The sequence below is a fragment of the Rhamphochromis sp. 'chilingali' genome (genome assembly GCF_963969265.1).
Source record: "Rhamphochromis sp. 'chilingali' genome assembly, chromosome: 16".
NCBI classification, from domain to species: Eukaryota; Metazoa; Chordata; class Actinopteri; order Cichliformes; family Cichlidae; genus Rhamphochromis; species Rhamphochromis sp. 'chilingali'.
The window spans coordinates 32,131,085-32,157,576 of NC_137943.1; the positions used below are offsets into that span (position 1 = coordinate 32,131,085).

At 40.7% G+C, this 26,492-nt stretch overlaps 1 protein-coding gene across 1 annotated transcript in view; it reads right to left on the reverse strand.

Annotated features, from left to right (window-relative positions):
• Nucleotides 1–9,198: 9,198 nt before the first annotated feature.
• Nucleotides 9,199–26,492, reverse strand: part of LOC308383598 (tripartite motif-containing protein 29-like) — a gene marked incomplete at its 3' end in the record, with an annotated part of 32,458 nt that continues 15,164 nt past the window's right edge. The window contains exon 2 of the mRNA XM_080861641.1: nt 9,199–11,133. Within this exon, the coding sequence (XP_080717767.1) occupies nt 9,199–10,410 (1,212 nt within the window). The 5' untranslated portion in view covers nt 10,411–11,133. The remainder of the gene's footprint in view (nt 11,134–26,492) is intronic.

The window sequence follows — 26,492 nt, forward strand, 5'->3', positions numbered from 1 at the left end:
TAACTTATACTTATCAAAATCCTAAAATATTCAGAAGCTTTGTACAATTCAGATTTTAAAAGATAGCTCAGTTTAAGACCGTAGAAAACCAACATCTCATGTCTGTGGCGTTTGAAAACTAAAGTCAACTGAATACAAATTTTGTGGGAAGATGATGAAGTGTTGTAATGATTACCACAAACACTACTGATGTTATACATTGTGGATGTAGTGAAGAAAAAGACGAAGAGGGCTGGCATAACTAAAGAGGATGCTAGAAACTGTGTGAGATACTGGAAGATGAGTCACTCTGGCGACCCCTAAAGGGAGCAGTTGAAAGAAAAAAATGATTTAAATCATTTTCTTTTTCTTACTATGTTGTTGTTGTAATTTTGCTCCCAAGAGCTGACATACTGGTTTAATGATGCTGAAATGTTTCCTGCAGTTTCCATCAGTATTTCTGTCAAAACACTCTCAGATTTTAATAATAATATAATGTCAAAACTCTAAAACGAATTTCACCCAAATCTGTAAAACTAAAACAAATAAAAAGAAATCGAGCAGATTAAAAAATGAAGCAAAGGAAGAAAAATTCCTTCATTAACTTAGCTGATTAACCACAGTCAGTAAATTTATTTACATAGCACTTTTCACAGACATGTAATCACAAAGTACTGTACAACAAAATTGATAAACTATATATTAAAAAAATAAAAAATACAGTAGAAAATTAAAATAGAGGTAAAACAAAACCAGTTACCAGTACTGTGCAAATGTATTGAGCACCCCTCTTTTCTTTACATTTTACTTTCAAGGAGCCAGAGTTGTAATTTTTGACAGTTGGACAGGTAATCCATTTCTAGGTCACAGCAGCAAGTATAGCAGCAGGTATAAGCAGAGACACCCAGAGTTTAATTTTTCCAGCCACCTCCTCTAGTTTTTCCTAAGGGACACCAATGAGTTCCCAAACCAGCTGAAAGATATAATCTCTCCATTGTTTCTCCTGGGGCCACATCCTGCAGTGCCCAGAACACTTCACACTGGACACTTTCTGGTTATATGCAAAAACCACCTTAAACATCTCCTTTTGATATTTGGGGAGTAGGAGCTCTACTCCGAGACAGAAAAACACGTGAAACGGTCCATTCAGAGTCAATGTCCCTAGCTCATCAGAATGCAGTTAAAGCTCTCAGAGTTGAAGATCTTGTGAACTGGAACCTCTACCAGATGCTTTCAGCACATCTACAGTATGGGTATGCAAGGTCGTTCTGGCATCCTTCCCCACCACTTCCTCCAACTCACCACTAGCTAATGATCAACTGACAACTCATAACCTGACAGTTCAGAACATACAGCTGCAGACCTGACTATATGATTACAAAATTGATCAGCAATCTATGGCTCAGGTGCGATGTGCACTCATAGACACACTTGTTTGAAGATGGTGTTGATTATGAATAAAGTAGGACTATCACAGAAGCCCGACAAAGCACTGCTTGGATTTAGACTGGACAGGCTATTCCCTTCAATCACACCCCTGCAGGTTTTACTTCACTTCTTATGTTGAGTGTTGGGGACCCTAAGTAGCCCAGGTACATGCTGAATAGTTCTCGGATAGTATTCGGCATGTAAGCACAGACATCAGCCAGGAAACGTTCGCCAACCCAAAGATGCAGGGGAAAAACTGTTTTGTTCTCTGGTCACCACGTCACAATTTATTTTTTTTAAAAAGTACAATAAAAAAAGGTTCCAATGCGTCATAATAATAAGCCAAATAAACAATTCTGAGAGTTCTGTGCACGTCTCAACCTGAATATGAGGTCACATTTTCCCTTAGTTGTTGCAGTGATTTGGTTTGTCACCAGTGTGGGCTCTATCATCGGCACACTGCCATGTCTGACAGCTCTCACTCATTTGTAATCTTTAACCAGTATGAATTCCCATGTGTCGTTTCAGGTTTGCCATCTGACTAAATCTTTTCCCACAGATCGCACAAGAATGTGGCTTCTCACCTGTGTGGATTCTTACATGAGTTTCCAGTGTTGATTTCTGACTGAATCTTTTACCACAGGTGCTACACGAATGCGGCCTCTCACCTGTATGAATTCTGATGTGAGTTTTCAAGTGTATCATACGACTGAATCTTTTCCCGCAGGTGCTACAAGAATGCGGCTTGTCACCTGTGTGATTTTGCACGTGAGTTTTCAAAGTTATCATGTGACTGAATCTCTTCCCACAGGTGTTGCAAGAATGTGGCTTCTCGCCCGTGTGAATTCTCATGTGTGTTTTCAAGTTTGCCATCTGACTAAATCCTTTCCCACAGATGCTACATGAATGTGGCTTTTCACCTGTGTGTGTTCTCAGATGTTTAGTCAGGTTGGATTTACACTGAAAGGTTTTTCCACAAGTGTCACATTTTACAGACTTTCTACTTGTATCAGTTTTACACTGGCTGTCTAAAGCCTGAGAGTCATTTACTCTGCTAATATGACTTCTGTCTATTTGATGTCTCAACAGATCTGCACATCTAGTCGATCCTGAGTCCACATACTTGCTTTCTTCCTCGTCTCTGCTCTCTGGTTCAGGACAGTTGTGAGAAAGGAGCTGGTCACTGTTTGGTTCACTTTCCTCATAAGTAGAAGTCACCATAAAGGTATCAGTCTCCTCTTTCAGTATAAGGTGCTCTCCCTCTTGACTGGTGTAGAGTTCCTCTGGTTCCTCTTTAATCTCTGGATGCCCTGGGTCTTTCTGATCAAGACTGGAGTTCCTCTCCGGGATGCAGACCTGCTGGAGGAGACCCTCCTCTTCCTTACATTCATGTTGTTGTGGGATTGCTGAAGGAACAAAAGGACACAAGAAAAAAGCTTCCTAATGTTATGACAGGAAAACACTAAAAACAGTATGGTATGTCATTCAAAATATTAAACCTGACCTGTTTGCTTCAAAAGTCAATCCTATTATTTCCAGTTTGCATAAGTCAGTTTTTGTTTCCAGTTTAGAAGTCAACTGCATGTGATCTTAATGTTCTGGATCTTCAGTCCTGGCTTCAACAACTTGAAAAAGAAAATGCTCAGCAAGTTGATAAAGTAGAATACTTGGAAAACTAAAGCTGACTGAGTTCCCCCTTTGTTTTCTTTGTCTTCGTCCGCTGCCATAAAGAAGCTGCCTTCATGTCATCCATGAACTCACCATCATAACATTGACCTGCTGAGGTGCATTCTGTTATTTTCTTTAGTCAGTTATTACTTTTTAGTGGATCGTTCAATGTGATTTCTAAAATTATATTATATATGGGTTCGTATACAAAGTGTAAACCTGCACGTTGAAAGGAGCGATTTCAGATGGTTCGAGGATGCCTCGTGGGCACCTCCCTTTGCAGGTGTTCTGGTCATGCCCAGAAACCTGCTGGAGACATAAAAATTACTCATCTAGCCCGGGAATGCCAGGCTAGATGATCCAGTTCCACAGGATCCCTCAGTTGGAGAGGAATGTCTGGAAAAGTGTGCTTAGCTTACTGACCCAACTTCGGATAAGTGGATGGATGGAAGAATAGTACTCATCTGTTATGTAGAAAACATAACAAGCAATGGGAAAACAACATAAATTGAATTGCTTGTTTGCTGTATCCCACATTGTAGATGAGTTACCAAACATTTGAATAACACAAAGTCAGTGTTCATTTCACAGAAACAGAATTCAACCTGTCTTGTTCTTACATCTTTCTCTGTCTCTGAATAAACATTCTCATCCTGCAAAATAAAGCAGTGATGCATTTAACTAGCAAATACACCGTGTAACATGTAAACTTAAGAAAATCAGATATAATGACAGCCCTAAAAAGCAAATATGTCAGGCTCATAGCCTGGGTTTATGCCCCAGTACAGTCCTGCATATAACTAAACAGGAGTAATGTTTAACCACATTAAGATGTGTGGACCTGTGAAAAAAGTAGGCTTGCTTGTTAGCACTTATAACATTAGCCACACTTGACTAACTAGTCTGACATTTGGGGTATTTTAAATTATTTTATAGTGTGTTATAATGATCTCTACCAACCTGATCTATGTACTATCTAAAAGCCTGCAGGTCCCGTGTTGGGAAATGAGCTACATTTGTTGTATTTTTAGTTGTAATGAATGTTTTTTGTTTGCAAGCCCTTTTTGTGTATGTTTGGACAAACTGTGTAATTTCTCTCTATAGTTTCATCATTAATGTCCATTTTGTATCTGAGGAAGTTGGTCTTTGGATCAAAGATTTTATTTTTTTGGCTCTTTCTGTGTGAAATACTACCTTTGAATATTTCAAATTTCTGCTCCATGTTAGCTTTTTACTTATTCAAACATGTTTTGTTTCTCAAACCAGACTACATATATTTTCATTAAGTTCATCAGTGTTCATTAAGTGTGCCTATGCCAAAAGGCACACTTCTTATTTGTTTTATCGCTGCTTTGTAAAAAGCTATCATTTTATTTATTTGTCTTGTGACCTTTTGTTTTCTGTTTGCTTGTCTTATTCGTTCTGTGTTAGTTGTGCATAGTATGTATTGTTTTCTTATCATTTGGTGCATGAATTTTTGTTTTGACCCCTTCAACAAAGAGATGCTACAGCTCAAGAGGTTTATCAACATATAATGAATCTGATTGAGGTGTGGAGCTGTGTGATGTCATGTCGTGTAATGAGACTTATGACTATGACTCAAACTAAATGACTAATATTAAGGAAAGAGGTGCGATATATGGTCATCTCCATAGAAGCTTCCAAAATATTATTTATATTTATATTATTTATTATTATTATTTATTACTTTGTAATTTTCCACAGTTTATGTGTACAGGAAGTAAGTATGCAGCCAGTCTGAACCAGTTTGCTCATTGTAGCTCTTTTCATTCAGTCTCAAGGTCGGTCTTTCTTTATCAGGCAGGCTCACTCAATAACTGTCTCTCAGAGTGCAGTTCTTCGTTATCCAGCCTGCACAAAATGCTTTGTGTGTCTGTTCATGCTGGTCCTTCTGCAGCTTTAATGAAAGACTCAAAGACATTGGAAGTGGGCTTTTTCCCCCAGATTTCCTCCACACAGCTGAATCATTTTAGTCTGAGCTAAAGCTGCTGCAAAAGCTTACAGCAAAATTCATAATCATGATTATTTTTGGTCACATAAACCTATTGCAGTTTCACTTATTTAACAGGGTAAATTTTGAAAATAAAACTTACATTTAAGTCGAATCGATTTGTTTGTTTAAAAGAGACGAGAGTGATGGGAGACACAGGGTCGTCTTGCAGGGAGTTTGGCCCTGATTAGGCGGTGATTTTAATCACTAAACACATCTCAAAGGATGAAGATGGGTGGTGAGGAGCAGATGACTCCTGCTTCAGGGCACACAGGGTAAGGGACAGAGAGATCAAGCTGTCAGCCAGCTGTGGCACAAGTTTTGTCTCACATTTTAACCTCAAAAGTGACTTTCTCTGCGCCTTACTCAGTGTTTAATGCTAAAAGTTTACGCGTGTGTGTGTGTGTGTGTGTGTGTGTGTGTGTGTGTGTGTGTGTATATATAACTCCATTAGCCTAAAACTGAGCTCTGATCAGGGTCCTACATGATCATCGCAGTTATACATACCTGTCATGTGTAACTTTGTCTCGGGTTTCCGGCTGATATCCAGCAGTCTGCGCTGACGGCTGATCTCCTCCTCATACTGGACCATCGTTTTTTCAGCCTCAGAGGAGATGTCTTCAGCTGTAGCAGTTAGTCTCTCCCTGATAAAGTCTCTCAAATGCTGAACTGAAGACATTGTTGCTTCAGTAACTGAAATATTTGTCAAACCAAAATCTTCCAGCTAACTGCAGACATATATGTATCACACCTGAAGATAACATCCATCAGAGCCCTTGAGTACTAAAGCTGTGTCCCAATTCAGGGGCTGGATCCTTCTCCGAGGCTGCTTTAATTGAGATCGTCTAGCCTACGACGCGCTGCTCCTGTTGCTTAGCAACCCTGACAGTAGCAGCTGAGAGCCTTTTTTACAGCATTGCTTGACAGATGTGCAAATGTCAATTGTATCTCATTTATTTAATTTTTACAGGAGATGTGACGTGCCTTACATTAAGAGAGGACAACACCCAGGTGCAGTAATTTTAACACTAGGAAACAACAGTTAGGTATGTAGATAAAAGCAGAGTCATTTAAATCTAACTGTATTTAGTTAATAAAGGGATTCTCCTTTCTTTGCTTTATTTTAAACCTGCTCAGGTTAATTTTATTTGTTTTATTTTTAACAGATTCGGGTGAAATTATTTTTGTCCAGAAGCTCTGACTGTTATGTGTGTGCAGGAGCCAAATGCAGATTCTCAGACGAGTGAGTCAAAAGAAAATACTTTTAATTTTATAGGTGGAAGTTCAGCCTCTCTGGGTACTCCGGCATTCCTCCCACAGTCAAAACATACAATTAGTGGGGTTAGGTTAATTGGTGATTCCAAAATAACCATTCACATTCACACAAATGGGTATCTCTCTCTCATGGAACTCATGGTGGGTTCACGCCCTCAGCCCACGCCTTCCTGGATTGGGAACACCTGGGCCTCATCAGACCAGCGGGTATTTAAGAGGGAGAAGGTCTGCTGTTTGACGCTGGATTGTTGTGAAGGCTCTCATTAGTACAAGTCTAGCTTAAGTTTCCTGTGCTGACATGTCAGACGTTAAAGTGTGTTTCTGTGTCTCTTCCCCTAACCCGTCCCCGTGTGGAGTGTGGAGAGAGGTCGGTGTGGACGTGTGTGTGATTTCCCTTTTTCCCTGGAACCCCGCCCCTCACGTCTTGTAAATAGCACAATTTCCGCACTGCCTGTAAATACACTTGGTAAAGAAATTGTAAATAAAACTTTCTCTGTTAAATCACAACCCCGGAGTCCTGCGTGTGGATCCTCAGAGCAACCCGTGACAGTCCAGCAAGAACACCACAAAAATTCAGAAGAAAAGCAACAAACAAAATCCCAACTGAAAAACAGACAAGGTCACAAAGAACAAAGGATAACTGAAATTATGTATACTAATACATGTTGTGCTTTTCATACTAATTTATACACATTAGAGCTAATCAGGGGAATAGGGAACGACTGAACACACAGGTGAGACTCATCAGAATTAATGACGCAGGAAGTAAAACTAAATACAAAGCATAAGAGACAAATGACCATCAAATAAAAGGGGAAGTCAATAACTAACACTTAGACAAGACCCTGACACACTGAAACGTCACATAAAAGAACATGGGGGGGAAAGTTGGGAAAAATAACATAAGCAACTTTTTGCAAACTGCTTCTGAGCAACACAAACTGACCTGCATAACTTATTTTTCTTCACTTGGGCACACTGGATGTTGGTAGTTATTCCACTTGCTTTCAATAGTTAAATCTTACTATAATAAACTTTTACTCGTCTATGAAAGGGCCCTAAAGTATGTTAAAGGAGCCACCTTCAGAATAAGAAACCTCTAACTGCAAGGCAAAAACTGTAGCAGCTGAACATCCCTATGCTATCAGACCTGAAGATGCTTTTAGCTACCTACAATCAGGCACTTGACCTGCAAGGACAGAAAGAAAAACAAACAGAGACAGGACTTACTTCATACAGGAGACTTCAAAAACAGAGACGGGATAAGACAGACAGGACATGAAAGGAAACTAAGATCATCTGATTATCATAGAAAAGAAAACTCACTATAATACTCAAAGGACTTAAGAGAACTCTTAAATCCAAAAGAAAAAAAATCACGAGCCACCAAAAATCTTAAGACTCTGGGCCAAACACACTGAACTATGACAGTGAGATGAGCAGTCAGAGACTAATTATTCTTAATCTTTATCCTTTGTCTCCCCATATTCTCCTCCTCTACCTCCACTCCTTCATTTTCTTTGTAAAAGAGGAAGACAGGGAGAAGCCGCTCTCTTCCTCCCCCCCCCCCCCCCCCCACACACACACACACACACACACACACACACACACACACACACTCCCACCTCTGACTCTCCATCATTAGTTACGACCACAGGCGGACCTCTGCAAGAATGTGAAAATAAAAGGTTTTGTTTTGCACTGCATACATTAACATTAAATTCAAAGCTGATTTCAGAAAACACAGTGCATACTGTAATCATTATGTCAACATTATGTGCAAACAGAAATTTACTTTTACTGCTCAGTCTTGTAAAAGGTGTAACTGTCGCGAACATTTAGAAAGCTTCATATGTTTATGGGTTATTATGTAATATTTACAGAATCCGTTTTACTTTGTGATGCAGTGTTTGAAAAGAATTCCTGAAATCCGAAGCCTTTTCTTACATGTCTGTGTGCGCATTAATTTCTCATTTCATTTATACGATGATGTGTTCAGGTTTGAGGACCTCCTGCGGCTTTTTGGAGACTTTCATTGATTTCAATATAACACTGGGTATGGACCCAATAACAGAGTTAAATTTCTTTATAATGTAAAAGCCAAAGAATAAACCCCAAATTCCAAAGGAAAACACATCCAAACTAACACCAGTCTGATGTCAAGATCCTGGAATGAAGACTGAGGAAAAGACTTTGTTCAAAAATTTATTTATTAGAAAACCCTTCAGCTGGTTCCCACATTAAACAATGAACATAATGACTAATCTCCTCATCAAGTGTGATCACAGAAACCTTGTTCTGATAACACCCCATTTGCTTTTTGATTTAGAAAATAAAAACTGTGATAATGGAAAGCCCATGAAGTGAAGGAGAAACAATAACATACAAAAGCATTAATATACACGTTAAATAAAATTTTTGATTTACATTTAGATTTAAGATTTACATTTGGAAAAATATATATGTTTAAAATGAAAATCATAAAATTATTATCAGCAGTGATAGCCTCCACGACTAAAGAGACACGGGAAGTTTCCCTTCAAAAAACTAGCAAAATTAACTAATAAAATAATCAAGGAAATATAAAATACCTACAACAAAAATAATACCAACCCATGAACAGACAAATCTAGAAGTGTACTAGAAGCAACACTAACAACACTCAATGGGGAGGGCTCCACACAGGAGGCGTCTCTCTTGCCTCTTTAGCTCTGATGGTGTAAGTAAAACATCCACTTCATTGAATGTCATTAGAATTTTTTTCTATTGTTTTTAACATTGTCAGTCGGTTCTGGCGTGCCCTTCTAATTCGATCTAACATAGCTGATTGACGCTCTTCACGGGAAAACGATACACGGGGAACGAATGATGGGGTGTGGGGAGGCAATACGCAAGGGGGGGGGGGGGGGGGGAAATGCACGCACACGGAGTCTGTCCCGAATAGGCAATAAAGCATCCACTTCAGTGACTGTCAGTGAGATGTTTGTCCGTTCCTCTCTCAGAATGTCCTGTAGTTTATCTCTGACCTCTGACACAGCTGCTGTCACATCCTCAAAGTAGCTCAGAGGACGGATATTGATGCTGGATGAGTCTGTAGACTCACTGAGTGCTGACAGTGAGGGGTAGTTGTGTAGAAACTGGATGTGATCCTCTGTGTGTGAGAGCTGCTTCAGCTCAGCATCTTTCCTCTTCAGCTCAGTGATCTCCTGCTCCAGCTTCTCCTGAAGCTCTTTGACTCGACTCACTTCAGTTTCCTGCTGGGATCTGATCTGCTGCTTCACATCAGAGCTTCTTTTCTGGATAAGATGGATCAGCTCAGTGAAGATCTTCTCACTGTGCTCCACTGTTTGATCAGCAGACTGATTGATGGCCTCCACCTCCTGTTGAAGCAGCTTCACATCTTTCTCTCTGTCCTGGATTCTCTGCTGGATGTTTTGTCGACTCACCTCCAGCTCTCTCTGCCTCTCAGTCCTTTCTGCTGCAGCTGAGACTGTGTCGTGGCCTTTATGTTCATCCACAGGGCAGAGATAACAGATACTCTGCTGATCAGTACGGCAGAACATCTTCATCACCTCATCATGACGAGAGCAGATGTTCTCCTGGAGCTTCTTGGAGGGCTCCACCAGCTTGTGTTTCTTGAATGTAGGTGAATCATAATGAGGCTGAAGGTGTTTCTCACAGTAAGATGCCAGACAGAATAAACAGGACTTGAAGGCTTTCATTTTTCTTCCAGTGCAGACATCACAGGCCACATCTTCAGGTCCAGCATAGCAGTGATCAGCAGGAGCAGCTTGGAGTCCAGTCTTCTTCAGCTGCTCCACTAAAACTGCTAACATGGTGCTTTTCACCAGGACAGGCCTCGCTGTGAAAGTCTGTCTGCACTGAGGGCAGCTGTAGATTTTCTTCTTTTCCTCTTCATCCCAGAAGCTTTCAATACACTTCATGCAGTAGCTGTGTCCACAGGGAAGAGTCACCGGATTCTTCAGTAGATCCAAACAGATCGAACAAGAGAAGGTTTCTCGGTCCAGCTGAACACTTTTCTGCGCCATTTCTCCTCTCAGTGTCAGTGACTGTGTAAGTTTCACTTCCTTAATATAGAAACTGGTCTGACCTGATCTGAACAACAAGTGTTGCTGCTGTGAATGGGGCCTGCCAGCTCTAACACACGTTGGTTACACCCATCTTCATAATGTAGATCTAAAGGGGAGGGAACACAGAACGATATGGACAGACAGGAGGTGCTGAGCTAGAGAGCAGGAAGAAGAGGAAGGGCTTTCATGCTGTGATTCATTCCAGAAAGCAGGAAGAGGCTCTGTGTTTAATTGTTTTTCTGTTCAAACCTTTAACTAAATAATATAAATGTCAATAACTGGATGCCTCTCTATTCTTTTTGTTAATCTGCTAAATGAATAGTTTGTTTCTTTTAACAATTCAAATAGCAGAAATGAACAGCTGACAGCTTGTCAGACTCAGACTGTAAACCATAGAGACAGTTTATATATACATTTAGTCAGGGCAGTGCAGAGATGTTTAAAGGGGCGGGTGCTCACAGTTAAAAAGGGCACATAGAAGCAGGCTGAAGAACAACAACCCACATTCATCAAGAATCTAATATGGAATCACATCACACTACATCACTGTCATCAGGTGGGCACAATGCAAAGCAAACGTAGCCCATTTTTTACCTGATGGGGTACAATGTTGCTGTTTGGGGGGTTGCTTCTGCTCTTGCTGCTGATAGTGCTGGAGGGCAGGGCTGTGTTGATCTGAGACTGTAGAGATTAAACAGTCCACAGGAGAGAGGGTAGCTGATTAAACAAGTGTTATGAGATAATAATAAAACGCAAAGATTGGTCACGGCGCTTGGAACCATAAGGCAACAAAACTGTGGGAAATAAACTAAGCTCTGCCTGTGAATCACTCTTTGCCTCTCTTCTTCCTTCCATCTCCTCATCTCATCTATCACATTCCACTTGCTGTCCATCTGAGAACGAGGCACAGTTTGCTATTGAATCCATCTATTATTTAATTATACATTTTAACAACTCTTGCACCTAATCCATAATAAAGCAATGATAGAAAAATGTTATAGAACCAAAACTTTGTGTTTATTATGTCTGTGAAGGTTCTCAGTCATCCAGGTCATCGTAGTCAAATCAGCTTGCAAAGAAAAGCGTCTGGACTTGTTTAAGTTGCTTGAAGACTTTTCACCTCTCATCACCTCTCATCCGAGAAGCTTCTTCAGTTCTTAGATCAAATGGTGGGGAGTCCCAGATTTAAACCTAGTGGGAGTATCCCCCCACAGAGGGACAAAAGGACCCCCTGATGATCCTCTAATCGCCTGAGCCAAGGTATGAAAGCCAAGGTGGCTTGCCTGTTCCATTTGCCCATTAGTTTGAGATGGAAAGCGGATGGTAAGCTGACTTGAGCCCCTAGTTCCTTGCAAAACTCTCTCCAAACCCAGAACGTGAACACATGCTGTGTAAGAATCTGGCTGGTGTTCAGAGCTGATGGGAGCTTAGGCAGAGCAATGAAATGCACAGCTTTGGAGAACCGATGGATGATGGTCAGAATAACTGTTACCTGAGGATGGTGGGAGACCAGTGATGAAGTCCAGTGCGATATGAGACCAGGGGCATCTAGGAACGGGCGAAGGAGGTGAAACCTAAACTGGAAAAAACTAACACAACACAGAACTGAAACCTAAAATGGAGATGCAGGGAGACGACACAGAATGATGCAGGAAAAAACACAGATGAACCGGCGAGGAGCACACGAGGACACATAGTATAAATACACACAGGGGGAGACATGGAATGGCAAAGACACAGCTGATCCTAATTGACTACACGAGACAGGGGAAATGTGAACAGAACACACTAACATAAGACATGGACCTTCACAATAAAACAGGAAATGCACAGAGACACGGTACAGACACTAAATAGAGGGGAACACAGAAACCAAACTCTAAGAACTAACTAAGGCTACATTCACACTGCAGGCGAAAGCGCATTAAATCCGATTTTTTTGACCCTATGCGACCCTATATCCGATCATGCTATGACAGTGTGAACGGCACAAATCCAATATTTTCAAATCTGATCTGGGTCACTTTCACATGTGGTACTGAATACTGAATCTGAATATGCAAATTAGGGGAAATTTACATCAAATTAAATGAGTAATGGCTGATTTGATGACCAAAATCAATGATGGTACTTAGAAACACATGACATTACACATTACATTTTCATGCAGTTAGAAGTTTGAACCTGCAGCTTTATTAAATGAACACCTGGTATCCAACAAGAGTTTAGTTTAAACTTTAGGAACAAAAAAGTAAGAATCAACAGAATTAAACAAAGAACCAACAGCACAGGAAAGTTTAATCTTCATGAAAAACACATGCAGTGACTTCAACGTCCACAATAACACAATGTGTTTGGGCTTATGTGTGTCAGTTTCCAGCTTTAATCTTATGTAACAAGACCTCTTTATAGGTCAATAGAGGAATGAAGTCATTGTTGAACTACAGCTTGTGTGTGTGTCACCTCCACAACCTACAACAATAAAATATGATCTTTGAGTAGTGATATGGGAGTAAAATATACCATACTGATGTGAATAGGAGGTCATCTTTTCCCTCGGCTGTTAGGGTACCTGGGTCGTTGACCCAGTGTTTTGTGTTTGTGGTTTTTTGAGTCTTGTTTAATCATTATTCTGTTCTCTGTGTATCTTATGTTTCCTAGTTATCAGAATCAGAATACTTTATTAATCCTTCAGGATTAATAAAGTATTCTGATTTACTTTATTAAATCAGAATTCAAGGGCTTACGCTCTTGAATTTATTCAGTATTTGTTGTTTAGGTTGTCTTGGTTAGTATTTGGTCCCGTTCATGTCTTTGTCTCGTGTCTTCTCTCGTCCCTTGCTCTCTGTCCTTTTTGCTCTGCTGCAAACAGAAGCAGAGAAAACTGGAGCTTCTGGTCTTGGCCAGATCTCTTTTGAAAAAGACATTTTAAAGTCAATGAGACTTTTTACCAGATAAATAAATAAAGAATATAAAAGTCTTCTACTTTATGATGGAAATGTTCTTTCTGGCTCAAAATGACATCATTTATCTGAATCTGTAGAAGAAGAAACAATCTTGGAAAGTCACTTTACTCTGTGTCTCACTGGATGTTCAACGTTTTTAACAAAAGAGAAAAAGAGAAGCATTCTTTGATTTTAGTCTGTTAGCCCACAAGCTGAGTTTTTATCAGAGTCCTGCATGAGTCAGTGTTATTTCACTGAGACTGTCATGATCCAAGCCGCCAGGAACACACAGGCACAAATGTAATCTTAAAAAAAATGGGTTTTATTATACCCCAAAAAGGACAAAATGATTACAAAAATTCAAAATAACAAAAAATAAAGTTTGTAAGAACCAAGTGGGCCCATAAAAGAGGTTACCTTAACAGACCGCTACTCAAAAATCACTTAACAAAAACATAACTCAAACTGACCTGCCCAAATGAGAAACAGCTCCAGTTATATAGCAAATGAATAAACCATTATATAAACCAAAGGTGAAAACTAAAGGGATAACAGATAACCATCATTCAAGAAGAACCCCATTCCCCCTGCATGATCACAATAGATGGTCCAGTCCACTTTATTGGCTTCTGCATTTAAACCAGCTCCACCCTCAGCCTCCTCTTTCAGCCAAACCAGGAAGGACTGGAGCGGAGGTCAGGTAACTCAGAAAGAGCAGAAATATAATCAATATAACATACCTATATAAAATAACAAACAATGCAAAGCAAAGTCTATGCCACCATTTGGGCTATAGTTTAGTGCTGTCATGCATTACAGGTAACCTCAAAATATCAAATTAGTTAACTTATGATCACAGAAACTTTAAAGCATAACGTAAACATAAGACAAAAGACCAAATGAATATTACCTAAGTGTCTCAGTTGTGTGGTTGCATGCACCCATCACACACTCCCCCCCTTCAGCAGTGAGCTGGAACAGCGAGAGAGATAGTCCGCTGTGCAGTTGTTCCTGCCTGCGATATGCTGAATGGTAAAACGGAATGGCTGCATCGCAAGGTACCATCTGGTAATTCGTCCATTCGTATCCTTCATTTTCTCCAACCACTGGAGCGCCTTGTGGTCAGTTTCCAGTGTAAATTCCCGGCCTAGGAGGTAATACTTGAGGGAATCAAGTGCCCACTTGATTGCTAAAGCCTCCTTTTCCACCGTCGAGTATCTCGTCTCTCTTGGGAACATTTTACGGCTAATGAAAGCCACTGGGTGTCGCTCATTGGGTGGTCCCTGTAGAAGAACAGCCCCCAGACCCCTGTCAGAAGCATCAGTTTGAAGAATAAAAGGTTTCTCAAAATCTGGGGTATACAAGACTGGAGTCTTACTGAGGGATTGCCTGATGTCCTGGAAAGCTGCCTCAGCCTCCTCCGTCCACTGAATCTGGTTAGGGCACCTAGAACCTGTTAGATCAGTGAGGGGAGACGCCCTGGCAGAGAAATGAGGGATAAATCTGTGGTAGAACCCTGCCATGCCAAGAAATGATCTAAGTTGTTTCCTTGTCTGTGGCAAACTGCAGGATTCAATGGCGCTGATTTTGCTCACTTGTGGTTTTATCACCCCATTACCTATGACAAATCCCAGGTATTCAGTTTCAGCCTTGGCAAAAACACATTTTGCCGAATTAGCAGTCAGCCCAGCTTCTCTGAGACGCTCTAGTACCTTTTCTAGATGTTTGAGGTGCTCCTCCCAGGTTTGGCTGTAAATCACAATATCGTCCAGATATGCTGCCGCGAACTCTGACAAACCACACAGTACCCGATCCATCAGCCTCTGAAAGGTTGCAGGGGCTCCATGCAAACCAAAAGGCAGGACTGTGAATTGGAATAGCCCCCATGGTGTCCGGAAGGCAGTCAGTTCCCTTGAGCGCTGAGTAAGTGGCACCTGCCAATAGCCTTTGCAGAGATCTAGAGTCGTCAGGTACTGGGCTTTCCCAAGTCGCTCAATCAGATCATCAACCCTAGGTGTAGGGTATGAATCGAACTTTGAGATGGCATTCAAGTACTTGAAATCAATACAAAACCGCAGGCTACTATCCTTCTTTGGGACCAAAACCACTGGGTTGCACCACTCGCTCTTAGATGGTTCAATGATCCCTAGAGACAACATTAAATCCACCTCCTTCCTCAAAGATGTTAACAGCCGCTCTGGAATCCTATAACTCATACGTCTCACAGACGCTCCATCCTTTAATATAATGTCATGTTCAATAACATCCGTCCCCCCAGGATTCTCCTGAAACACCCCAGAGCTGCATAACTCTTTCACCTGAAGCTGTTTTTCTTCTGAAAGGTGATTAAGGTCCACCTGCTGGAGCACCCCTGAAGGAAGATACTGCTCCTCTACCTCTTCCTCCTCATGAATCTCCCTTATCAAAAGAACTTCTGCTCTCTTTGGCCTCTCCACCCACTCCTTCAGGAGATTTACATGCAAAACTCTACTGGAGCGAGAGTGACCCGGAGTTGCCAGCCGATAGGTGGTTTCTGCTGAATCTGAAAAGGTCCCTGCCATTTAGCTAACAGCTTACGGTCATCACTCGGAAGGAGTACAAGTACCTTTTGTCCAGGTTCAAATGACCTCTCCCGAGCTGACCGATCATACCAGACCTTCTGATGTTGCTGGGCAGCTCCCATATGAGCTTGGGCTAGCTCAGTTATCTTCTCAAGTCGCTCCCTCATCTGTATAACATATGAGATGACATTAGTAGTCCCTGCCCCACTTCGGTCACCCTCCCACATTTCTTTCAGCAAAGAGAGGGGCCCCCTTACTTCGTGACCATATAACAGTTCAAAAGGTGAGAAGCCAGTAGAAGCTTGGGGTACTTCTCTATACGCAAAGAGCAGATAAGGCAGCCACTGATCCCAGTCAGTACCAGTGTCATTCACAAACTTGCGCAACATCTGCTTCAGGGTCTGGTTAAAGCGCTCCGTCAGGCCATCCGTTTGAGGATGGTATGGAGTAGTCCTTAGCCCTTTGATGCCAAGAAGCTGGTGGACCTGCTTTAATAAAGTTGACATAAAATTAGTCCCACGGTCTGTCAGGATCTCACGAGGGAATCCCACCCTTGAGAAAAATTGCACCAGACAAAAAGCCACAGACTTGGCCTTTACAGATTTCAGAGGAAAAACTTCAGGGTACTTTGTGGCATAATCAGTTATTACCAGCATGTAACGGTTCCCTGCCCTGCTTTTCTCAACAGGTCCGACAACATCCATCCCCAACCGTTCAAATGGGGTGCTAATAACTGGCAAAGGCTGAAGTGGAGCCCTGGAGGGGGTTTTGATGGAAGTCTTTTGGCACTGAGGGCAGCTTTTACAAAATTGGGCCACGTCAGCACGCAGGCCCGGCCAGTGGAAATACTTCCTAATGCGAGCCATGGTTTTATGCTTCCCTAAATGTCCTGCCCACGGCACAGAGTGCCCCAAATTCAGTACCACCTCCCTGACTCCACTAGGAACCATCAGCTGTACCTGTGATCTTTGCCGGCGATAAAGAATGCCATCTTTCAGAAAAAATTCCTCACTGCTGTTAATATCTGGTTCCATCTCATGTCCTTGTTTTTTGGCTTTCTGAAAAAAGGGTGCTAATACTGGATCATTGTGTTGCATCTCAGTGATATTAGCTGGGACTTTAAAGTCCAAAGGCATCTCAGGTTCACAGACGGGAGATGCTTTCACAATAGTATGATGAAACTTCTCTCGCCTCCTCTCCCTGCGGGACTTGCGCAATTTCCCGGGTGCCGTCTCTAATTCTGCCTCATAAAATGGCAGAGCACTAAGGGTCTGAGTGGCATCTGCTGGCTTCCTAGCTTGAGCCCTAGTTACTGCAACATTGCATGTGTGGCTATAATCCAAAAGGTCAAACAGCACAGGTAGATCTCGGCCTAATATAACAGGGAATGGCAAATTATCCGCAACCCCAATATTCAGGAGATAAACCTGTCCTTGCACCTTGATGTATAGATCCGCTGTTGGATAAGGCTTTTCATCTCCATGAACACAACAAACAGGAATCGTTTCAGTCATATTAATACTATTTAAGGGGACAAACTGTCTGTGTACAAGAGTCTGTGTACTACCTGTATCAATTAGTGCCTTTAATGTATCACCATTAATCTCAACTGATGTCATCTTTAACCCTCTGTCTAATTTTATCTCAGTTATCATGGCTTCGGGGCACAAAGCACATTTGGGTTAATTTAGCTGAGTTTTCAGGGCACATGGGCTTTGTATGACCTTCCATACCACAAAGATAGCATACCAAGGTTTTGGCCGGGGACTTCAAAGACCCATCGGGTGAATGGCTATATGAAGCCCTACTCACATTGGCAGCTCGTCTCTGCGGGAGTGATTTCCGGCTGTCCTTCGTTTTCCAAGTCATAAAGCTCCAAGGCTGTCCCTTTTTCCGTGCCGCCACAAAAACATCAGCCAGCTTTGCAGCCTCTGCAGCAGAGGGTGGATTATGCTCTTTTATCCACACCTGCAACTCAGGAGATAGCATTCGTAAATATTGCTCAAGAATGATGATTTCCCCAGTGTCCTGAACGGTTTTATCTTCAGGGTGGACCCATTTTACATAAAGCTCCTTCAGCCGTGCATACAACTCTTTAGGGCTTTCTGCAGGGTTTACATCAAGAGATCGAAATCTCTGCCTATAGGTCTCAGGATTGATATCATGTTTATAAAGAATAGCTGCCTTAACCTTATCATAATCCAAAGAATCATCAACATCCATATGTACATATGCACCTCTTGCTTTGCCCGTAAGCAGCGGTACAAGGTGAAAAACCCAATCATGTCTCCGCCACCGACAGGCCAGTGCAATGCGTTCGAAGGTAATCAAAAAATGTTCAATATCATCCTCGTTGGTAAGTTTTTGCAACTTAGGCTCCAGAAAATGGGACTGACCTGATAAACCAGTAGCTGATATACTAGGACCAGCTTGAGGAACAATGTCGTCATCTAGAGATTCTGGATCAGGTGATTCAGCTGCCTGACCTTCAGGCACTGGAGAAGTGCGGGCTTGTACTTCTACCTGTAACAACTGAAACTGGTGTTGAAGTGCTTTAAAATGTTCTTCTTGCTTTGCACTTTCCTCCTTCTGTTTAACCTCTCTGGCCTCCTGCTGCCCCATATGTGAACGGAGAAGAGAGATCAGATCCGATATCGTTGGTTCCCTACCTCGGCCCTCAGTGCTGTCTACCCCTCCAGAAGTTCCATTCTCCTCCTGTTCTCCATCGACTTGTCCTTCTGAGCCCATTTGCTGGCTTGGTACATCTCCTCGGACTGCTCTCGCACTCCGTGCTCCTCTGCATGGTTTGATAAGGAGTGGGGGGGAAAGAGAAAAAAAAACAAAAAAAACCTGTGCCTTTTTTGTGTGTGTATTTTTTCTTTTACACTGGCTGAATCCCACTGCTGCCACCAATTGTCATGATCCAAGCCGCCAGGAACACACAGGCACAAATGTAATCTTCAAAAAAAAGGGTTTTATTATACCCCAAAAAGGACAAAATGATTACAAAAATTCAAAATAACAAAAAATAAAGTTTGTAAGAACCAAGTGGGCCCATAAAAGAGGTTACCTTAACAGACCGCTACTCAAAAATCACTTAACAAAAACATAACTCAAACTGACCTGCCCAAATGAGAAACAGCTCCAGTTATATAGCAAATGAATAAACCATTATATAAACCAAAGGTGAAAACTAAAGGGATAACAGATAACCATCATTCAAGAAGAACCCCATTCCCCCTGCATGATCACAATAGATGGTCCAGTCCACTTTATTGGCTTCTGCATTTAAACCAGCTCCACCCTCAGCCTCCTCTTTCAGCCAAACCAGGAAGGACTGGAGCGGAGGTCAGGTAACTGAGAAAGAGCAGAAATATAATCAATATAACATACCTATATAAAATAACAAACAATGCAAAGCAAAGTCTATGCTAGTGATGGGCAGATGAAGCTTCGTGAAGCACTGAAGCTTTTCATCCAATTGGTTCACCCCAGCGCAAAGCTTCTTGAAGCTTCATTTGCTCTAGCAGGACACCTACTGGACGTAAAAATAATAGCTGGCATGAATTTGAAGAGTGTGGCCTTTTGCACACAGCCTGTAAATGTCAACAACAAAAGGAGTGTGTAAAACATGTATATTGTAGTGATGGCAGTATACTGTGTATATTTATACTGGCAGTATGGAAAATGATTATTTGGAAATGCTTAAAATGCGAATGATCATTTACTGTGAGGTGAGGTGTGGTTGGGGTGTGGACAGTGGTTGTGCGGTTGTAACGTTGAGGTATGGACAGCTACACAGTCCTGCCTGTTCACATTTTATTCTGTAAAAACTAAATTTTCACTGCTTTTATGGCCTTTTTAGTGGGGAGAACATAGCTAGGATTTAATGATTTAACAAATCTTTTGAATCCTTTGTCCTCCACAATGCTAACTGGCTGGGAGTCCTCAATCACCATGCTAACCAGGTCTTCATCTATTTGAGATTGTTCTCCTGAGGAAAGACAATAAAGACAAAGCACAAATATAAATATCACACACGTAACTTATAACAGTTGTATAATATTGTTATATCATTTAGTAACATTACTGCATGCTATATTATCATGGCATTTGATGGCTCACCTGGTCTTGCTCCACAATCGGTGTTCCCCTTATTCTCATGCAAAGCTCTGTAGTGCCTAAGCATGGATGAGGTGTTGTTGTTATATCCCAGCTCCCTGGCACATAGCAAACACTTCACCTTGTACAAAAGTCAAGACAGCTCAACATAAATTGTATTGCAGCATCAGTATTATGAAAATACATCTTCTGTAGAAATTTACATAGCTTGTTGGGAGGAATAAAATCACAATGTTCCCACACAGGGGAGGACATCCTCCTCTTCTTAGCTGGCTCCATTCTCTCCTGACTTTCTCTCCTCACTCTCATAAACCTCCAAACTGTCTCCAAACTCTCACTAACCGCAACTCTCCATCAAACACCTACATTTTGAATGAAGTCTGAGGGCTTTATATCGCTGTCATATCTCGCGGCAAAGTTCGAACCACTTCATGAACCAGTCACGTGGTACAGCCGGGCAGCGAGGCTTCGGACGTCATCATTTTCAGCTCCTCCCATAAATGAAGCAAGCCTCGATACGCGCATCGCGGAAACGCCCCCTCCATTACTCGACACACGCTCCGAAGCCTCGATACAGAACGTCACATCACTACAGGTAACCTCAAAACGTCAAATTAGTTAACTTATGATCACAGAAACTTTAAAGCATAACGTAAACATAAGACAAAAGACCAAATGAATATTACTAAGTGTCTCAGTTGTGTGGTTGCATGCACCCATCACAGTGACCATCACAGTTTTACACACCTGTTCTGTATGACTTTGTCTCAGGTTTGCGGTGATATCCAGCACTCTGAGCTGATGGCAGATCTGGTCAGTCCACAGTAGCTTCAACCACTAAATTATCTCTAACACATCACCAAACCAAAGTCTTCCTGCTAAGAGTACATCAAAGGTGAAAAGCGAGCCTAGAATGTCATCATTTCTGCTCTCCTCTTTCTTCTTCTTCTACTTCTGGACCGCACACATCTGTCGCTGCCCTACTCAGGTCGATCTAATGAAAATCAGCCAGAAATAATAATCAGAAATCCAAATGTAGAATTTATAGTTCCCCATTGATGCAATTTGGTTATTAAATTTAAGAAGCAGTCTGTAATGCTCACCCCAGCATAGTTGAAGCAGATCATCAAAGCATGCTGAACACTTTCTACAGAGAGATAATCCCATACAGCTTATGACAAAATTTGATCCGAATATAATTTAAAAATTATATTTTTGAATTTTTAATTGCATGACAAACATACAATAGACTCTTGAGCATATTTATATAGCTAAATACACAATGGTATAACCGTGCTAAATAAAAGAGGCCCAAGTACCAAAGCACTCTAATGCAAGCCTCTAAACTGCATGTTGATAAGTACGTGAAGCGTACCTCTACAGCTGAAAACAGATTGTATCCATACTTTGAGGATCTGCTGAATTGTTTTTAATGGCACTTTTTTTTTTTTTTTTTGATGAACTGCGGATGATGATGAATTCCTCTTTATTGTAGAAACAGTCCCTAAGCTGTTGTTGCTCATACTTACTGAGTTCCCTAGCTACTTCCTTACTATGTCAGTAAACTTTTTGAAAAGGAAGCTGCTGTAGATTTAAAGAAACACCTTAATTGAAGCAAAGGCAAAAAAATTGGAATGAATTTTATGTGACTGTAAAGCCAACAATAAGTGAAAATCCAAAAACGCCTCCAATCCTAATGATCTCCCCCCTCTCTCTCTCTCTCTCTGTGTGTGTGTCCTCACAGAAGGAAGGTCACGACAGGAGCTTTTTTCAATCAGTTTTTTACAAGAAGTGTAGCTCATACAATGGTATAAATGTATTATTTGCGATACTTTATAAATATGAACCTCTAAAGATTTTGAGTTCGTGCACATTGTGAATCAAGAATCTAAATATTTGTATCACAACGATTTCTATAAAAGCATTTTGTTTATGGGGATAATGTGACAAATCTTTTGTGACCCTATTAATGATCAATGGTAATTGGAGGAACCCTGGCTCTGGACATTTTCATGACAAGTGACAGCGCTGACATCTACTAACGAGAGGACATGTTTTATCATCATAAACACGGTGATAAGACGCATCGTTAAAGCGTCACTTCAGTAATGTTGACTCATGTTTTTTAATAGATGACTTAAAACACTAAACTCTAATTTCTGTGGTTATTTTAAGTTTACAGAATATAACATGTGGTAAGACGACGAGTTTTACTTCTCATGTTATGTGTATCTATTTATCATGTATGCTACTTTGCTCTGTGGACTGTAAAATGTTTCATTGTGTTCATGAAATAAACCAGACTTTCACTGTCTGCATCTTTTACTGTTTTTCTGCTTTTGTTCACTCCAAGTTTGACAAAACCTACAGATATCCAGAGTTAACTCGCTAACAATGCGGAGCAGTCTCAGTGTATTTAGCTGCTTTTTCCCTGAACACAACCAATCGAGAGAAACGCCTGTAGGCCTCACTTTGGTCATTTTGAACGCTGAAGGAGATTTGTTCAATAGACACCTTATACTAGTGTTTCCTGCACTTAATCCATCACTACTATGTTCTATATAAATCCAGATTCCTTTTATAGTTTGCAGTGAAATTTGTTAAACCGTTGCTTAATGGGACAGAAGTACAAGTCGCTCTTTACTAACACATTTGTAGATGAGTTTAATGCTGAACAACACAGCTAGCAGTCTCACACACTCTTTAGGTTATTCAAGTTTTGTGTGTGTAAGGGTTTAGTCTATCAAACCTTACCCTTTTCTCCTCAGTATCACAACAGTATGACTCCCAAAGTACGGCTCAGTAAACAACCTATGATTCTAAAGCCAGAACAGAAAGATACAGTTGGAAGATGAATGATTGCGTTTTTATGATGTGTAGTAAAACGACCCCCTCTTCTTCTTCTCTGTGTTGTTCTTGTGTGTGTGTGTGTGTGTGTGTGTGTGTGTGTGTGTGTGTGTGTGTGTGTGTGTGTGTGTGTGTGTGTGTGTGTGTGTGTGTGTGTGTGTGTGTGCGTGCCTTAGAAGTCAAATAATACATTAGCCATACTTAAAAAAAACATCTGAATTTCATTTAGAACTGAGATTCTAAGTTGTAAGGAGGAATCTTATGCACAGCCAGAAACATGTTTCCCCACTTTCACAATGCTGAGGTGCCAAATCCACAACCCCCAACAAATGGTTTATTACACGCAGGTGTGAAGGGCAAGCTTTACTTACACAGCCTCACACACAGTAGATTTTTAAAGTTTTTTTGGGTACAGGGGTTTAGCCACAGATGCAACATCCACTTTTGATAAAGATCACTCCACCTGTTTATTTCTTAAGAAATTAAGCATCTTTATTAAGCTCTTATTTATAAAAGTCTACACATTAATAGACACCGTGTGCTCTGAGACATTATAGTCTTCTACTTCTGCTTCCATCGGTTTGCATTTTAAACTCCCGGCCTTTCAGTTTGTTATGAACGACTTTATATCACAAAATGTTAGAAATATAAAGTGAACCATGCGACTTTTTTTTTTTTCTGTTTGATGGAAGGACTTAAGACACGAGTTATTTAAACAATTCTAAATGACAGTGTGATGGCCATAGTACTTTATGTGGGCCAAATGTGTTAAGGATAATGTTTATCAATGTAAAATTGCAAAGAATTTGTGGATAGAATATAACATTTTGTAAACAGTTACCTCAGAAGCTGTACTGTCAGCCTTATGTATGTAAGGTAAAACTATCCACAGTACTTCCACTTAAGTAGCTAAACACATAAAGTCACCCTTACCAATAATCCGCTGCTCCTTGAAAAAGTAGCACAAACAGACAACTGACTGAGCAATGATAAGTAGAGCTACCCGAGGCCGAGACTCAAGCAGAAGAAATTAAAAGTTGTTGTTTTTGTGGCTCGAAAAATTAAAGAAAGTATGTTTAATAATTCAACAAGACCCGCACCTTCAACACATGTACATTCAAATTTTGGAACAGGCTCAACATTGCTGCTGTTCAATAGTTTTTATCCGTTTGAAAAAGTCATTTTACGGCTTTAATGTTTCCAGCTGATAAGGAGAATGAGTGCATTTCAAATGTGCGTCCAAAGGCTTTAAACATCTGCTTTGTCTGTAACGACAGTATCAAACTACAGAGCATTGTTTTTACTAAAATTCAACATTTTCCGATGAAAATTTGGCTACTTTTTTTTTTTTTTTTTACTGTAACACGCACCTCAATGCCGTTTTTAGGATATTCTTGGTGATCACATTTTTTCATATTTATGCTTTTGGCACTGAGGGTATCTAATACGCATGTTGTCACTGTGTTTGTACTACCAGCTGTGAGGGCTCTGCTTTTGCTTTGAGCAGTCTGTTTTTATTTTGTCTCGTGAGTGTGTGTGTTTTTCAAACGAGATCCTCGTCAGTTTGATTTTGTTACCACAAACTTTGTGTGAAGTTCACAACAGAGGTAAAGAGATTTAAACACCCCAGTTTAAGGAGGCAGGCAGGGGTTGAACCAGCTGCACAGGGCTGGTGAAGCAGAGAGTGTCCGGGGAGATGTGCAACAGAAGCAGAGGGAACATTTTACAAGATGATAAATGGCAGATTTAGATGATTAAGGATTTGTTGACAAGATTAAAAGACACGTCCGTCAGAGTTCAACAACATTACAGTTTGATTAAATAAAAAAGTTTTTAGACTACACAAGGTTCATTTTCTCCTCTGATAGTAATCATATTAAACATGTCAAGAAAGAAAGAGTATAAAGAAAATAGTAAATGTGTGTCTAATTAAACTCTTCCTGTGAGCCTTACATCATCCTTTAATATGTTTGGTGTTACAAACTTGAAGAAGCACAGAAAAGATCATCAGACATTAATCTAATCAGTTTGCAGCCTTCATTCGTATTGAAAAGTTGAAATCTTCCCTGCTAGACCCAAGTGCAGCGTTTAACACCGTCGGCCATAACATTTTATTACAGCTATTATTAAATGGAGAGTCCTCTTCACACACTGAGGTTAATTATGAAGCTCCACAGGCTTCTGTGCAAAGACCAGTTCTGTTTACATTATACGTGCTTTAGAAGACATAGCATACCACAGGTCAGCTCAGCAACATTTCGACTTTGGCTTGTTTTTTCTGGTTAACGTTAATTACGTAATTTAGAATTAAAGTTTAGTGTTTTTAGCATTTAGGATGGCCGTGGCGAGTAACTCAAGTGCTGTAAACATTTCATGAAACCTCATCAAAAGTTATCTGAGTTGGAAGGGTGGCTGTTAATAAGCCATTCTTAAGGAAGGAGAACAGAGAAAAATAAGGCTGAGGTGTGCCAAATTACACAAGAAATTGACTGGAAAAAGAAATCAGCTGTAATATGTCTTATGGAGTAATGAATCCAAATTTGAAATATGCATGGAAGAGGTCCGAAGAGAGATACAACAGTGAATGTCTATAGCCGTCTTTAACACAGCGTGGATACTCTACCGTGCTTTGAGGATGGATTTCAGCCAGTGTTGTTGGAGCTCTTATCCAAATTAATCAAATTATGAATGTAGAAAAGTTCCACCAGATTTTGATCGACCATGTAATACCACGTAGTGTCTGATTGGCTTCAACTTCATTTTTCAGTACGACAATGATCGCAAACATACTGCCAATGTAGTCAAAGTATGCCTGGATGAAACAACGCATCAGTCATGGATTGATCTCTCCAGGGTTCGAACCTCAAGATAATCGAAGCGGTGTGGGATCATCTTGACAGAAAACAAAACAAAAGGCAGCCAGCATCCAAAGAAGAGTCTCGGATGTCTTTCAAGAAGCCTGCAGAACTAAGAAATTACAAGAAAGCTTACCTATTAGAGTTTAAGCTGTGTTGAAGAATGAAAGGCAGCTTTAACTGGACAAAAGGGGAAAAAAATCCCACATTGACAGCTAACTCAAGAGACAAAAAGCATTAGAACTCAAGTCATTACCTTACTTAAGGATAAATAAGTTAATTAATTACATTAATGCATAAGCAGAAAATAACCTACAGTAACTGCTTTGCGATATGGAAGTGCAAAAGACAACTGAAAGGGAGGATAGTTTCTATATATGTGGTTTCTATTAAGGGACAGAGGAACGATAAGAAACGATAAGAAATCAAGGACAAGGAGTGTGGTGTAGATAAGTGAGGAAATCCGATCATTACTACAAATTTAGTTGAAATTTAAATATTTTAACTATGGTGTGTGAGGTGGGCCCCTGGGTGCCTCCTGTGAGGGCTGTCTGTTTTCCACATTCTGCAACGGTAAAATTACGACTTTGAGGCGGATATTTGTTTTACCAAATGGACAATTGCTGTTGACAAAACTCGCCTCATGGTTGACTCTGAGAAAAAAACTCTTTCCCACAGAGGGGAATAAACTTATTCGAATATGAGCTTTT